The following is a 17,192-nucleotide window of genomic DNA, read 5'->3' as shown; positions in this document are numbered from 1 at the left end:
TGGAATGCGCGTCGAGGCTTACTTGTGTGATACGCTGGTCTAGTCCCACCCTGCCACAAACTCGAAAAGGAAGAAAGATTTTTATGGCAGGAATGGGACAGGGGGACAGACGAGTTGAATCCCAGATCCCGTGGTGGCGGACCAGCTCCGGGTACCTAATTTGCAAGGCTTCATGGTAACAATTTCAATACCGACTACTTCTCTCAATCAACTATGCAAAAGAACCAAATAAGTATAGTACCAGAAACTATACCTATTTTGTTACAAACTGGAGTACATTTTTTCGCCAGCGGAAACAATAGTAATATCTTAAGAAAGGTTCACCGTTCTTTCCCCAATGATTTATAAGGTCCTGCCTTGTGATGTTTCTGTCTCATGAGGCCCTTCTTCGACAAGGAAGACCGTCTTTCGCGCTGGTGGACATTGTTTGGTTTTGCGGTGTATACTTACAGACATAACAACCGTAAAATACTTACGGACAGCAGCGTAAGTTTTTAGTACCTACAGGGCCACAACAGTTTGATCTTCCTTTTCGTTCCTCATTGTGATGCTTCTCAAAGTGCTTAAAAATGACCCAACACCATGGACAAAACATAAACGCCTCTAATAATATTATAGAACTCACAATATTCAGAAAGTCTCACATGTCTCTAAATAGCTCCTTGTTGATCAGTGTTTATGGCCACTAGGCCAGTGGAGGAATTTATAACCTTGAAGGGATGGTGGCAAATAGGACTGCGATAGCAAGGAAGGATTGTCAACGTCGGGAGGATAGATATAGCCCCTCGCATAGCCAAGTTCTTTCATTAGCTTAGTCGGTGCATTCCTCAGATGGAGAGGCACTCCCTCATTCTGTCCAACAGATTCCGTCACCGCCTTCTGTGCATCCTTTATAGCTCGATAAACAGAGACCGACTTAGGAGCCAAAGCCAAGTACGCAACACACAGTGCAAGGTTAACATTGCACTCTGGCATGCCCACGAAATGACAAGCTTGGTAGCAGGCAACAGCCTGCACGAGTGCAGATGGGTCTGCCAACCCAACATCTTCACTGGCGAACCTGATGAGACGGCGAGCGATGTATAGAGGCTCTTCCCCTCCTTGTAACATCCTCGCCAGCCAATAAATAGCCGCATCAGCATCGCTACCCCTCATAGACTTGTGCAACGCGCTGATCAGGTTGTAGTGCTCTTCACCGGCTTTGTCATAAGCAAGATGCTTGCACTGAAGTGCCTCTTTCGCATCCTCCCCAGTAACTCTTACCACACCACCCACCGCTGCAGATCGTGCTGCTGAAGCTGTAGCAGCGATTTCCAAGGCATTCAATGCTACCCTGGCATCTCCATCGCAATGGGACGACATCAAGTCAATGGCATCATCATCAACTTCGATCACTCTAATTCCTTCTACGCTGCGGGACAATCCCATGTCCAAGTCATCCACAGCTCGCCTGAGGAGAGCAGAAACATGTTCGGGAGATAATTGGTTCAGTGTGAGGACCTTACAGCGAGACAACAATGGGGTAATCAAGTGAAACGAGGGGTTTTCTGTCGTAGCCCCAATGAACACGATGCTCCCGTCTTCGATTACGGGAAGGAATGAGTCCTGCTGTGATTTGTTAAATCTGTGCACCTCATCCATAAATAAGACGGTTCTCTTCTTCTCCTTCATCACTCCCTTCTGCTAGCCAAAAGGAATCAACTGCAAGTTAGTTAGGCACGTGCTCAAATTAGTGAGTTAGTTAGTTAGTAAGTTAGTTATGAGTTAGTTGAGGCGGTTGTCCTTCTATCTCTGTTTCCCTCTTATCTCTGGTGTATAAATATAAGCTGAGAGTCTCTATGCAAAGGACATAAATTTCAGAAGATATTTTCTCACTCTTTCTTCTATTTTAAGTTTTCTAGTTCAATTTTCTTCAATGTTCAGTAAGAGCATCTCCAACTCCCTTTCTTTTTTACTCAAACTCAAAATTTGAGTAAAAAGTAAAAACTCTTAAAACTCACTCCATTCCATGGCTCAAACTTCTACCAAATTGAGTTTTACTCAAAACAAGGAGACTCAAATTTGTAATAAAATTATTCAAGGCTATTTCTTTCCTCTCAAATTTACAACCATGTAGGTTGCAAACGAACCCAGCAGCTCGTGGCTCGGCTCGGCTTGACTCGTTTAGTAATTGAGTTGAGCTTGAGCTCAAGTGTAGGCTCGTTGATTAAACAAGCCAAGATTGACACTCAAAAGTTCAACTCGGCTTGTAAAAGCTCGGCTCATTTGAAAAGGTTCGTTGAGTAAATTGCTCGGGCTCGGCTCGGCTTGTTTACAAACAAGCGGAGCTCAAATTTTAGGCTTGTTTAGTAAACATGTCGAGCTCAGACACTACGAGACTGGGCTAGGCTCGTTTACTCCCCTACCAACCATGTTAGTATTAATTAAGCTTTTACTCAAATTTGTGCTTGGATTTGAGTTTGTCCACCAGACTCCGTCGTACCAAATGAAGCTTTGACTCAAATTCGAGTGAAAATACAAGTGCTTGCTGGAGATGCTCTAATGACATATGTAAACGATGAAATTCAGTTGATTCTTTTACCTTCATCCATTTTCGAGCCTCATCGACCGCGTCTCTAACGTCCTTAACCCCACAAGTCACGGCCGACAACGAAACGAACCTATAAGACGAAGAGGGACAAGAACTAACGATGGCCCTAGCAATGGACGTCTTGCCAGTGCCAGGTGGGCCCCAGAATATAACAGAAGGGAGGCGGTTCCGGTCGACGGCAGAGCGGAGGAAGGAGTTGCGGCCCAGGAGGTGGTCCTGGCCCACCACCTCGTCTATCCTACGCGGCCGCATCCGCTCCGACAACGGCTCGTGAAGCGGCGGCAATTGTACTGCTGTCTCTCGTTTTCTGCGCTTCTTGTGCTGTGCCTCTGCATCTTCTTCTTCTTCGTCGTAATCTTTTTCTCCTTTTTCTTCACTGGAATATTTCGGTGGCGCTTCGTTTAGCGCGGGAGAGGGAGAGAGAGAGGGAGAAGGGGTTGAAGGAGGTGGTTTCGAATGGAAGCGGAAGAAGCGGTCGAGCTTGGGCTGGAAGTGGGCTGAATTGGGGCTGTTATTATTAGGGTTTAAGTTGTTATTGTTGTTATCGTTAGAAGAGTTTTTCTGGGTGTGGGTGAGAATCCAGTCGGTGGCTTTGAGGGGGCATCCGCCGCCGGTGGCGGCGAGGGCTTGGGCGGCGGTCTCTTCTGGGAAACCCATGCTCAGGAGTTGCTGCATCTCCATTTTTCTCCTCCGACTTCCGTAATAACAGTACCAAAGTAGGAGTATCGCAAGTGTGTTAATGGAATTCTGTATATATAACCGTAAAAAGAATGGGATACTTGTGAAAATCAGAAGGCGCCACCATACATGAAAAGAAAGAGTTCTCTAAGAAAAAAAAAAAAAAGAAAAGAAAAAGGAAAAAGGCAAAAGGAAAAAGAAAAAGAGTTTTTTTCCCCTCAATAAATTGGTTTGGTTTTTTCCATTCTTCCCCCTCCAGAAATTGGTTGCAGGCCTGCAACCGTACCTGGGCCCAATCAAAAGAAAAGCAAGTTGTAACGAGATAAAATTATACACGGAGGGGCCGTGTAAAGGGTTTGTGCGGCAAAGCTCTGAATAATTGACACCTCACCTATTCTTCCTCTTTTCATTTTTTCTTTTGGCACCCTATGGACCAGAAATTTGATTATGAGAGTTTGAGACAAAAATTAATTATGACCATTTAGAATAAAATGATCAGAAAAATAAGATCTTCACATTAGTTCAAACGGATTGAAAATTGGAGCACTTAATTTTTTAAAGTTTCAAAAAATTAAGTGCTCAAAATTTCAATTTGTTTGAACTAGTACGAAGATCTTATTTTTATCATCATATTATTCTAGAGGTTCAAAATTACTTTTTTATCTAGAGCTCTCATAATTAAATATCTACTCTATAGGGTCCCAAATAAAGAGTAGATATTTAATTATGAGAGTTTTGGAGACAAAAATTAATTATGACCCTTTAGAATAATATGATGATAAAAATAAGATTTTCGTACTAGTTCAAACGGATTTAAAATTTGAACACTTGCTCCAATTTTTAATCCGTTTGAACCAGTGTGAAGATCTTATTCTTCTGATTATTTTATTCTAAAGGGTCATAATTAATTTTTGTCTCTAAAACTCTCATAATCAAGTTTCTGGTCCATAGGGTGCCAAAAGAAAAAATGAAAGAAGAAGAATAGGTGAGGTGTCAATTATTCAGAGCTTTGCCGCACAAACCCTTTACACGGCCCCTCCGTGTATAATTTTATCTTAGTTGTAACTACTCACGACTTAGAAAGAAGGAGGAGTGCAATTTTGTCCATCGTCCTTAAAAGATAGTGAATATTAATTTTCTTCTTATTAATTTAAGGAAAAATTTTAAAATAGCACCTGACCTTTCACACAAATCACACATGGACATCTGACCTTTCATACAAATCACACATAGACACCTGACCTTTTAAAATTATCAAAAAAACACCTGATTTATTTAAAAACTCATCAATTTTCCATCCGCTGTTAACTTTTCATCCAAAACAGACGGAAATGCTAAAAATGTGCATTTTAGCACGAATATTGGCAAAACAAGATTAAGGCTTATTTTGGCAAAACACAATATTATACTCATAAACAAGATTAAGGCTCGATTTTTCAGCCGCCGTTAACTTCTCATCCAAAACAGACGGAATTGTTGAAAATTTGCATTTTGGCACGAATATTGGCAAAACAAGATTAAGGCTCATTTTGGCAAAACACAATATTATACTCATAAACAAGATTAAGGCTCGATTTGGGTGCCAAAATGCAAATTTTCAACATTTCCGTCTGTTTTGGATGGAAAGTTAACGGCGGGTGAAAAATTGATGGATTTTTAAATAGGTCAGTTATTTTTTTGATAATTTTAAAAGGTCAGATATCTATGTGTGATTTGTGTGAAAGGTCAGGTGCTATTTTGAAATTTTCCCTTGATTGAAATGGTGTCGATCTTACCTTTGCAATACATCATTTTTGGTAAGTATGACATCAATTTGTAGTGAAATCCACACCATTTTAACTAATAAGTAGAAGGATAATATTCACCCTCTTAAGTAGAAGGTGAACAAAACTCAACTCAAAAAGAACTCTTTTCTTTTTCTTCTTTTATAAAGTTAAAGTTACCCAAAACAAAAGTGACTTGAAAAGAACTCTTTTCTTTTTCTTTTTCTTTTTCTTCTTTTTTAAAGAAGATAAAAAAAGAAGGGTAAATTATAGTTAATCTCCTCCAACTATGTTTCGGAGACATTTAACCTCCTCTAATTATTATTTTTGGCACTTAAACCCCTCTAACTAATGAAAACCTTATTTCCGTTTTCATTATGTTAAGAACTGGATGGAAAAAGTCATGTGCAAGTCACATGTTCTCCCATTTCAAAATTGTAGACATTATTGTCCTTCTCTTTTATTATATACACCTATCTCTCTCTCCACTTATACCTTTGCAACACACCCACCCTCCTCCACCTTGCCGAAATTCCCTCGCCGAAACCACCCGCACCAAGTTCTCATCACAGACCCACTCCTGCCGGACACTCATCTGACCCACCTTCTGCCGTGGCCGTACACAACCCCCTCTCTTTAGAAAAACATGCACCAACACTCTTTCTCTACACATATAGACCCATCTAGTAAAATCTGAATTCGATCGATACTAGTTCAGATCTCGCAAGGTCAAACAGAGAAGATGGAGTCGACGCCATCGTACTAGTTCCACAGGTGCACCTGATTCGTCCGTGTCTGGTCCGAACAAACCCTAGTTTGCCCCCATTGCGGCAGTGGATTCATGGAGGCGGTCACCGCCGAGCCGCCAAAAACCTCCTACAATTCCACAAACCCTCTCCTCCACTGCCTACGACGACGTCAAACAAGACAGAATCCGTAATTTACCCAATTCCATCCTTCGTCACATCCTCTCAAAACTCCCACCAAAGCCGCCATCACCACCACCGTCCTCTCATCCAAATGGAAACACCTCTTCGCCTCCATCCCAAATCTCTCTTTTGTCATCGATGACGCCATTTCGAACAACCCCGAACCCAATCCCAATTTTTATCCAGTTTATGTACCATTTCTCAACCGTCATTCTTCGTGACATACCCTCTATTCGTAAATTCGTCCTCGACTCTCATCACGACTATGGAAATTCCCATGTTGACGCTAAGATTTCTACTGTTTTAGGGCTCAAAATTTATTCCATGGGGACAACACCGGTGTGTTAATCGAGAGTCTTTTTCAGTGCAAAACCCTAGAGCACTTGTTATTGTGTCAACATTTTTATACTGAAAGGGTTTGGAGAACTAAGAAAAGATATACTGCAGATGCGTGTTATTTTCAGGGGCAAAATGGTAACTTAAGGACTCTCCGTTACGGAAGTCAACCAAATAAGGGTTTTCATTAGTTAGAGGGGGTTAAGTGCTAAAAATAATAATTACAAGGGGTTAAGTGTCTTTGAGGCATAGTTGAAGGGGGTTAAATGTAATTTACCCAAAAAGGAAACCATTCACCAATTGACACATCTCATGTGGCTGGAGAGATGCTCATTGCAAAATAGCCAAGTCTAATCAAGATGTACGAGTAGTTTTTTTTTATTGAGCACACTTTTCAATAAGACCAACAATAACACAGTGTAGCTTTTTGGGAAAGTTACCTATAGGTGGCATTGACTAGATCAAATTACCAATACATGGTGTACAGTTCACAAATCACCACTTCCATGGCATGCCCATAAACTATTCAAAAAAGACATGGTAAGAGTAAGTTTACAATTTTACACACACACACACATATATATATATATTGGAGCGGTTTCGGAGACACAAAAAAAAACACCTCATAGTTTCGGATCAAATTTTGATGATCCGAGCCGCTTAATGTGATCAAAACGTGATTTTAAGGGTACCCGTGAGAAATCAGCAAAAAAAAAGACCGGGAATGGCTTGATCCGAACAGTTTTTTATTGAATGGTTCAAATAAAAACTGCTCAAATCAAGCCTTTTCCGGTCATTTTTTTTGCTAATTTCACGCGGGCACCCTTAAAATCACATTCTGCACACATTGAGCGGTTCGGATCATAAAAATTTGATCGAAAACTATGAGATTGAGATTTGGGTGTTTTTTAGGTATTTTTTTTTGGTGTCTCCTTAACTTACCATTTCAGCGTTTCTTTCTCTCTCTAATTGGTATCTAGGTTCCCCTTCTCTCTCTCGCCATTTTTGCACAAAACCCAAATAAAACACTTATGAATATCGGATTAAGATAATTTTTGACAAAAACCTATAAAAAATAATTTTAAGAATAACTTGCAATTTGAATTATTCTTTTTGGAGCCCGAAATGGGTCTCACAAAATCATCAATCATCATGGTTATTTATTGGGCACCAAACAAATTTAATTGAATTTTCTATTATTTTTGCTACATATAAATGACTCAGTGTCACCAATATTGAAGAAAAATCAAATTATACATTAAAATTACAAATATTTAGTGCATTTTTTGATCCCAAAGAATTTGCTTGAACTCCCTCGAGAAAAAGGGAGGCTATCTCAGAAGAAAAGCGTTACAGATTTTGTTCAAAATACACGGAAGCCCCTTCATAATGCTTCTTCCATTATCTAAGCTCTTTTCAATTTTTTATTTTAGGGTTCAAAGTAAAGAGTAATTGGCAGAGCAAAATAATCAAATTTAAAATTTAGTATATTATCTTTTTGCCTTCCATTTTTTTTTTTTTTTGTCAATTTTGAGAAAGCATAAGACATTTAACCAAGTTAAGGTGAGTCAAGAAGATCAGGTTTTGAACGTTTGAGAGGAAGAACTCTAAAATATACTCCTGATAAAAAGGGAATGGCATGATAAAAAGGAGCTGAAAGGGTTAAAAGGGAAAAGAACCCGCCAACTATTTGATGGCACTTTTGTTATTACCTAAAAGACTAAGGCCAAAATTATAAAGTAGTATAAATGTACTTTTCAATTATCTCGCAGTCAGTGGTTTGCCTTCTTAAAATCGTCTTATTTATTTACATATCAATTGAAGCATGCATTTGGCCAATAGAAAGGGAAAAATTCAAATTCAAAGGTCATGATCATAGAAACCTTTTTCTTCTCCAATGCCAATCAGAAAAAAACCTTGTATGCAATTTGAATTATAATTTATTTCTAGTTTATGACTCAGTTGAATTGTAATTTGTTTCTAGTTTATGTTAGCAATTTGTCAAAATGTTGATTTTTACTAAACCAAGATTCACTAATGAATTGGGCATTTGGTAAAAAAAATTGTCCATTATTTTTTAATTATCTACATTTGTGTAGGAGCATTTATAAAAAAGAATATACATTTTTTTATGAGAGAGAGAGAAAGCAAGTCTAGATACCAGGAAACCAACCCATGACGCTGACGTGGACTGGGCCCCATGTCAGCTTTAAGCCAAAAAAACAAATTACTAAATTTTTTGAATCGGCCCAAAAGCATACACATCATCTCTCGCGCGAAACCAAAACAGAGAGAAAGAGTAGAGGAGGAGGATGTCAGCAAACTCATCGCCATGCGACGAATCCCTCAATCTCAGATGATAACTCTCTGGTACTATTCCGGCGAAGGTTGCAACGGCATCCCCAACACCCTCCTCCTCGCCTGCCTCGCAACCCAAATATTGGGGCTTTTTCTACAAATTAGGATATTTTCTTAAAAAATTGGGGCTAGCTATAAATGTAGTTACCCAAAAACCAGTTCTTTATACCTTTCGTAGCTTACTTCTATATTTATGCTAGCAGGTGGCAATAATATCACCAAATGACCCTGCAATCCATGAAGCTCATTTTGGTGTTCAGTAGGATAAAAAAATGCACTCAAAAAATGATTGTGTTTGTTTCTGGCCAAGTTGCACTCAATAAGCTCATTTGTACCAATATGGATACTCAACTGGTCCTCTCCAGTCCTTTGTCAATGTTTTCTGTTGAATCTGTCCAGTCCTTTGTAGCAACTAGCAATAATGTTTTCTGTCACTGCAACCTTCGTATCTATTTTTGTTTCCTTTCACTGGATCTTCATATCTGATTTAGGCGCTTAAATTTTGTATTAAGGTTACGACATCGTAGTATGCTGCCTCAAGTGCCTCCCAATATGGTATTTCTTTGCTCACCTGACGTATCGAAGAGTCCCATACTTCCCTTACTCAGCAGGAAAGACTCAGACGATCGCATTGAAAACCATAAGAATCCTCAATATGGTATTTCTTTGCTCATTTTGGTTATTTATACTTGTATTACGTTTACTTAGTACTCAGTAGTTGTGTACCAAAAAATGCTATGTAGTCATATCCTCATATTGTAATTAATTATGGTGCAAGTGGGTGCTTTTCATTTGTTATACTTTAACTACTACAATAACTGAGTGGAGCAGCGTCACTGTGGTAAACTGTAGTTGCGTCTTTCTGCCTCTTTTTTTGGTCTCCACTTTTGATTGCCATTGCCGATAAAAGTTGTGATCCAAAGTCACTCAAATATGCTTTAGGAAGAGGAGAACTTAATTGAGTAGGATAAGTTTTTGAAAACCAGAGATATCGAGTTTGCTTGGAATCCACCAGAGGATGAATGGCATAGTATAGCGTTGGGGTACATTTTCTCCAGAAGCGAACGCATCTTGCGAAAGTTTGCGAAACCGTGAACAATAAGGAAGCGAAACCTGATGTGTTACTTTGTAGATTGTGAAGTATGAACTAGAGTCAATAATAGTAGTGAAGTACGGAGGTAGCACTGAATGGAATGAAGATTTGCTAGTTGTTTTTGTACTAGTTTATGAATGAATGGAATGAACATTTGTTATGAAAACGGTTGCGGCATCTATGATGTTGGAATTCTTGTGTTGTTGCTTTCAAATTTGCGTGTATAAATTGGGAGTTAAATATTTGGCAATGGATAACTTGGCTTGTGAATGATGATTTAGAATGAGAATTGCTCGGCGTAGGCTTGTGCATAACCTGATGTTGTTCTTGCAGTATTGACTAAGACGCGTGACGTCAATCTAGGACCAAAAACAGGGGAGATTCTGCTAAAATTTTTCCAGAACCTATCTTTGGGATTTGTTTTTACATTCTACCAAGTCTAGCTATGTCCATTTTCATTAAACAAAAATAATAACCTATCATCAACAAAACTAAAATGTTGTAGTTTTATGAACAAAAGTAGAATGCGTATCATCAAAGAAGTACAAATCCATGATAGGAGTGTCACATAGCAGCAACAACCAACTGAATCAAATTTCATGATTTCAAGATTTTTTTGTTGCTTTTGTGGTTTTCTGAAGACAATGCTTGGTTTTCTTTTTTGTTTGAAAACTTTAAACTTGAATGTGCTTGATGATATTATGACTTTGGCTTACGATTTTATGACTTTGGCTTTGTGAATGGTAATTTGGATGAGAAATGTCTGGCGTGGGCTTCTGCATAATATGTTGTTACTCTTGTTGTACTGAATGAGACACGAGACGTCGGGTAAGGACCAAAAACATGGGAGGTGCTGCTCAAATTATTCAAGAAACTACCTTGTGTCCGCAAGCTATAACATTGCTTCCTTAAGGTTGCTCCTTGATGCTGCAAACAACAATTAGTCTTAACAAGAACTAAAGTGGTCTTAACTTAACAAAAACTGAATTTAATTTAGTAATTGCTGCAAACAAAAATAATGAGGGTTATTTTCAACATTATTTTTTAAAAACTAGGACACGGAGTCATGTCTGACACGGAAACGGACACGACATAAGGACATTCCAGAAAATCAATTTTCAACACCTAATCATAAAGTAAGTGTTACCAACATTGAAACTCAAAAACTGAAATGATAGAAAATTTAATTTCCAAAATCTCAAAATTGAAATGCATACAGAACTGTTACCAACATTAAACACGACACCTTTTTCATTAAAAAAAAAATGATAGAAACACCTCATGAGGGTGTGAAATTTGTACTTTGTTGTCCAAAAAAATTTATGCAAAGTAGCATCTAATTTTCACTTTACCACAAAACATGAATGAGAGAATTACCACAAATTAGTTTCTAACAAAATACATGAAACTCTCTATATCAATAAGCAAGTCTTCTACTTTTCATTGTTATCCATTATATTCATCATTTTCTGTAAACTTTGTTGTGCTCCTCCCCAACCCTGCCCTTGAATTTCCATAAAACTTGGTTGTGCTCCTCCCCAACCTTGACCTTGATCTCGCAAAAAACTTGAATGTCCTCCTTCCCGAACATAAGTACTGGTAAAACTTAGCAATGTTGGTTTGTGAACTTGGAAAATTATTTATAAATTGTTTCAAACTTGTTTCGGTTGGGCATAAACTTAGAAAAAATGGGAGAATACTTTCGCCTTGTGCCATATTTGGTCGCATATTATGGGATATCATATTTGGCCACATTAACTGCCCCATGTAGCTTGGGTAACTCTGCCCACCAATAAAAAATAGTTTAACATGAAACAAAAACATAAAAAGTTTAATATGAAACATGAACACATTAATTATACAAAAAAAAAAAAACCTTACATTAACATTTACCACATTCTCTTGTGTCCCAACCTCCTGAAATTGAAAATTATTGTGTCCTAATCTCTCTTGTGTCCCAACCTCCTACAACATAATTTACATGGAATATAAATATAAAAAGTTCAATATGAAACATGAAATTAGCAATACAAAAAATTTCAAATTTTACATTAACTTATACCTTGGCTTTTTCCTTGGACAATGTTTTCTTTTGTGTTTTTATTTTCTTCTTAACCATTTTTTCAACAAAGCCTTGCTTCCTTTTGATTGGCTGTCTCCCTTTTCGACGAAGATGTACCGGGTCAAGTACGTTCGTGATCTCTTTAGAAGGTAGAACTCCATCTCGAATTGAATAAAAATTAATAGGAGTACCAGAAGTCATATTACTTTCATAAACAATCGAAGATTCAATCAACTCTCCTTTTAGCTCAAGTAACCGTGTCTTCACCTTATCATACTTCTCTTGACTATCTTTCGCCAAATTGGCAACCTCATTAAACAGATTGCATATGTTATCATGCCGACATGCTTCAATTGTTGTTGACGAGTTATCGTAGTTGATTCGAACTTTAGTGTGGACCATTTTCTCCATCTTCTGCACACCATTCCTCTAAACTCAAACATTCGACAATTACAATTGGCTTCATTAGTCTCACCATTAAAATTGACAGTAAATGACACACGTTTTCTTCTTTTCTCTTCTTCGAATGTAACCCACTCTTTCACCTCATACTTAGATCAAACATCACTTGCTTTTGTTTCATGCAAAGAACAATTAAGTTTCCCAACAAATTCACTTTGAAACTCTTTCACCTTCACGTTCGTGTAAGCATTTTGAAATTGCTTCGCCAACTCATCTTCAATTATGCATGGGATGTAAGATTGCGAACTTTTCGTATCTTCATTCTTTTCATTATCCACCTATTTGCCAATGCATTCTTATATTGCTCTACAAATTATTTCAAAGTTGTCTTCGAATTAATGTAACCATCAAACTTCTTTATGTCGATGACATTTCCACCCAAAATACATCTTTCACAAAGTTGGCACACATCAATTCCTCTCTAAGGGGGTGTTTGGGAGCCTACTTTTTGGTTTTTCATTTTTAGCTTTTTGGCTTTTTGGATTATGGTCAGAATGTGTTTTGGAGAATGAAGGAGTGTTTGGGAGATATGTGCATAATGTATTTTGGAACAGTAGTAGTATTTGGTAGATGAATGATGAAATTAAATTATGGATTGGTTTTTTACCAAGTTGCCCTTGGCCTTTCTTATTGTTTTAAAAGGTGTACAAATATTTATTTCCTTTTACCTTTGGCCTTTATTATTGTGTTAAAATATGTAAAAATGTTTAATTTTTATCATTTTCATATGTGATCAGGTGTAAGGAAGAATTTGAAAGCTCTCTCATTCCCTTCCAATTCTGTCCACAATTTATGTTCAGTTATGACATTCGATATTTTTTATTTGGTATTTTAGAATTTAAATAATAAGACCATATTACAAGTAATATTTGAAATAAGAAATTCCACCACTTTAATTTAACGCCAAACACATACCTCATAATATAAAGAACAATAAAAGAAACACAAACCCTTAATATTTGCAAAAAATTAAAGTACTATCTTTTCAAAAAAAAAAACAAACAAACACACAAGTCCAACATTACACAACTAAATTTTGGAAAATTATGATACAACAAATTTCAACACACGGTCCACAGCTAATTCTCATTCAAGTCCAAACTCTAAAGCGACGAGGTGACCTAACGTATATTATTTTCCGTAATGAAATCTCGAATAGATGCCCTTATAGTGTCCATGTGACGATCATCACATTGTACCCTACTTCCATGGTTGCCGTTAGGCACCATAGTTTCTACTCCATGATCTGAAGGCAAGAAATTTGGTCTCTTATCATAGAAACCAAAAAGAATGTCAGGGAAGTTGTTCCTTCTTATAAAATTATGAATCGCCATAATTGCGGTTACAAGAGATTTTTGTGTTGTCATTGTGAAGCCAACGGGTGTCACAAACCATGGGCCAACAAGCTTTCTAAACTCCCAATGTCCTTTCAATGGTGCACCGAAGAGATGAGTGTAGTTTGTTAAATTTTTCATAGTTAGTCCTTGGTGCGCTTCCGTCACGCCATTCAGGAGGGTGATATCAATAACTTTTGTATGGTGCTAGATAACCATGAGTGTTTGGGTACCCGGCATCTACCAAATAAAATTCACCTGTAGTCATTGTGCACTTCATTAGATCTAAAATTTCAGTACAATTAGGGTGTAAAACAAGTTAAGGTATGTAGGATGGAGAAATCGCAGGACTAACCTCCTTGTGGTTTTGGAAAATTTAACACAGGATTCCTTATGCAATCATAAAAAATTCTTGTGTCGTGCGCACTTCCTTAATTCCCATCCCGATAAGGCAAAAGTGAAGCACAAATCAAAGTCTCATACGGCCATAATGTTTTGTGTTGGATACCCTTTACAACGAATCCATTTCTGTATGGGCTCGCCCCTAGGTGGGTGAACTTTTACGTGAGTTCCATGTATAGTCCCAATTCAATCCTACATACAAAATTAATTGGTTAAAATTTCGTACTGACAAAAGTTGAACGTGTATAAAACGAATTGATCGGGTACTCATAAATTGGGAAATCAATTACAAATTAAACAAAATACCCTGAAATGTGGATAATAACTTGTGTTCTCAGCTATTTTCCTATGCACTCCTTGTTGAGGCCATGGTTTAACCCAATCGATAGCCATGGCATTAAGGGACTTAAACACATTAAGGAACTGCCTTGATATAGTCTCCTCCAAATGTTGAAAATGTTATTGGGCATTTCTATTATTAACTCGTTGGCCCACAATCTAGAGAAATAGAACTACTTGCTCAGCAACTGAGATTCGCTAGGATACTTGTAACCCATAATTATTCTAGAGCTGGTAAACAAGTGAAAAAAATTCATGTTGCTCATACGAAACGATTGATACATACGCTTTGGGTTTTCCTCCTCCAACTCAGTGATCTAAGCTTGACCAGTTAAGGCGGAGGTACGACACGGTTCCTTGCACATGTACGTATCATGGTGGATGTTATATATCCCAATGGTAACTTTTCTCCTACTTGCATTTGACCGATGACGAGGCCTAGGATCACTCAACCCTTCCCTGGTAAAGTATTGATCTCCATCGTATGAATCTCCATCATACAGATCTCCACCATACGGATTGTCATTGTACCAGCTTTCTTCATCGTAAATATTATGGTCATAATCATTCGGATTTTCGTAAGTGTTCATTGGACTTGTAGGGATAACTACATGCACAGTGGTAGAAGAAGGGTGGTTTTTATTAATGGGAACTAGAACTTGCAAGTGCGACTGTGTTTCATGTTCTACAAAAATCGCCCAAGTGTATTGCAACTTTTATACTCTATTGGTAATTATTTGTTCAACAAAACAAAAATCGCTTGCCAACTTGCCGACAAACTTGCAAAACTATTGCCACCACCAGATTTTATTGGGAAGTAAAGATCACTATTCACATTTGGAATTGGTTGATGCATTATTGTCCTTTTCTAGAAATTTTACTTATCATGCCTGCAAAATTATTGCCACCACCAGATTTTATTGGGAAGTAAAGATCACTATTCACATTTGGAATTGGTTGATGCATTATTGTCCTTTTCCAGAAACTTTACTTATCATGCCTGCAAAACTATTGCCACCACCAATTTTTATTGGGAAGTAAAGATCACTATTCACATTTGGAGCAGGTTGATGCATTAGTGACCTTTTCCAGAAACTTTACTTCTCGTGTATGCATTATTGGCCTCCCCCTGAGCCAAATATCAAATAGATAGAGCCAAAGAATAGAAAAGCTGTGTTTTTTTAACTCCAATTACAGAAAATCTGGGAATGGTAAAACCTACATTTGAAGTCCAGAATCAATTACAAAGCCATCCTCAAGGATCATAAATCCCTACCAGCAAAGCAAAAATCGTGAAGGATAGTTCTGATTTTTCAACAAAAGACAGCCATTCCAATCAAGACAAATGCCTAAAAACATAACTAGCCATTCCAGTCAAGACAAATTAAACTCCATAAAACATAACGACTAATGGAAATCAAACTCCATAAATACAGAAAGAAGTATTTCAAACACCCCCATACAAGTGTCATCGAAAAGCACACAACTTAAAATCATCCTAATGGAAAAGCACACTGTTTAGAAATATTACAGGATTTATTCAAACACTCAAGTCTAATACCGAGTTCATCAAAGCGGGCAAGCCATGATCTGGTCACGTCCCACAAACTTACCGATTGTTGAACCAATTGCCACCACCCATTTTTTGCAACTCAACCGTTTCCACCGTTTGCAATTCTTGGGTTATGAAGTGGTACCTCCTAATTTCATCCGGGCAAGTCATGAAAAGAGTTTGCATCCTTGCATCTCTGAAAAGGTTATGGGCTTTTGCCTACAAGGTTGGATCTGTGTCAAACTCAGGGAGTTTCGATAGCTTTTCGCTCCATTCTTTTATAGTGGGAAGGTCAGGAGCAGAACTGTAACACCCGACCCAAAATACGTACGCAGTTCGGTTTAATATAAAGGCAACGTTGGGATCGGCATATTAAATTATTTAGTTTTATTTTTGAAATGAAAATTGGAAGCAGTTTTCTTGCAATAAACAAGCAACAAAAAATAAGGTTGAAATACAAATGTTTTTCCTTTAGGTACGTAGCTTCTACTATTCTCTAGGAATTAAAAGGAAAAAATAGGAAAAACTAGAATCTGTTACATTAGCCTATAGCTTAGCCAAATCATTCTCACAGCTTGGCTTACACTTACCTGAGAGAATGACACATCACACTTGTAGTGACACTTGGTGGATTAGGTGTCAAGCTTAGGAAAATTAGAAAACTCTATAAATAGGAGTCTCCTATTTTTAGTACTTGGCCAAAAATGGAATCAGGAACCAAAACTACTTGTACGGCAAAAGAAAGGAACACGCTATGTTGATAGCATCACGTACGGCCCAAGGAAAGGATAATGCTACTGTTAGTACTAGGTAATTAGAAGTCCAGTATTGTTAATGCCGCCAAAAGAAAAGGAAGGAAATAATCAAGCCGTGTATCACTTTTCCGGTGTGGAGCTACCACTATGTCATCCGGAGTTTAGCAAGGGTACAAGTTAAGTCTTCACTACACTCACAAAGTTCCAAGGTGAGATACTTATACTTTAGTTACATGATTTTTCTTTATAAAAGTAAAATGATTTTATGTTGAGAAAAGATTATTATTTTAAGATATGCCATGGAAATAGATATGATAAAATTTTCATATTAAAGATTAGAAGCACGTCAGACAAAGATGATGACGGTATAAAGTTTTAAAGAAAATGAAAGCGGTTAGACAAAGGAGATGCCTATTAATGCATCAAAACAGTTGTCCCGAGTTTGGGGGACGCTTAAAAAGATACCATAACATAGAAGGGAGTTATATGGATGGAAAGAATAGGGCCCTAGTGGCCAGTGACTTGATCATTTCACACCG

The 17,192-nt window shown here is 37.7% G+C and overlaps 1 protein-coding gene across 1 annotated transcript; it reads right to left on the bottom strand.

Moving 5' to 3' along the window:
* Positions 1–232: 232 nt before the first annotated feature.
* On the bottom strand, positions 233–3,340 carry LOC131316472 (uncharacterized). Its single transcript, XM_058345852.1, has 2 exons — positions 2,582–3,340; positions 233–1,680 (listed from the first exon to the last, which is right to left on the bottom strand). The coding sequence occupies exons 1-2, from the start codon at positions 3,269–3,271 to the stop codon at positions 670–672; spliced, it is 1,701 nt and encodes a 566-aa protein (XP_058201835.1). The 5' UTR covers positions 3,272–3,340; the 3' UTR covers positions 233–669.
* Positions 3,341–17,192: the final 13,852 nt, after the last annotated feature.

This window comes from Rhododendron vialii, chromosome 2a (genome assembly GCF_030253575.1).
Source record: "Rhododendron vialii isolate Sample 1 chromosome 2a, ASM3025357v1".
Classification (NCBI taxonomy): Eukaryota; Viridiplantae; Streptophyta; class Magnoliopsida; order Ericales; family Ericaceae; genus Rhododendron; species Rhododendron vialii.
Note: the sequence above shows the minus strand (reverse complement) of the source record. Positions and strands in the feature narration are given on the sequence as shown.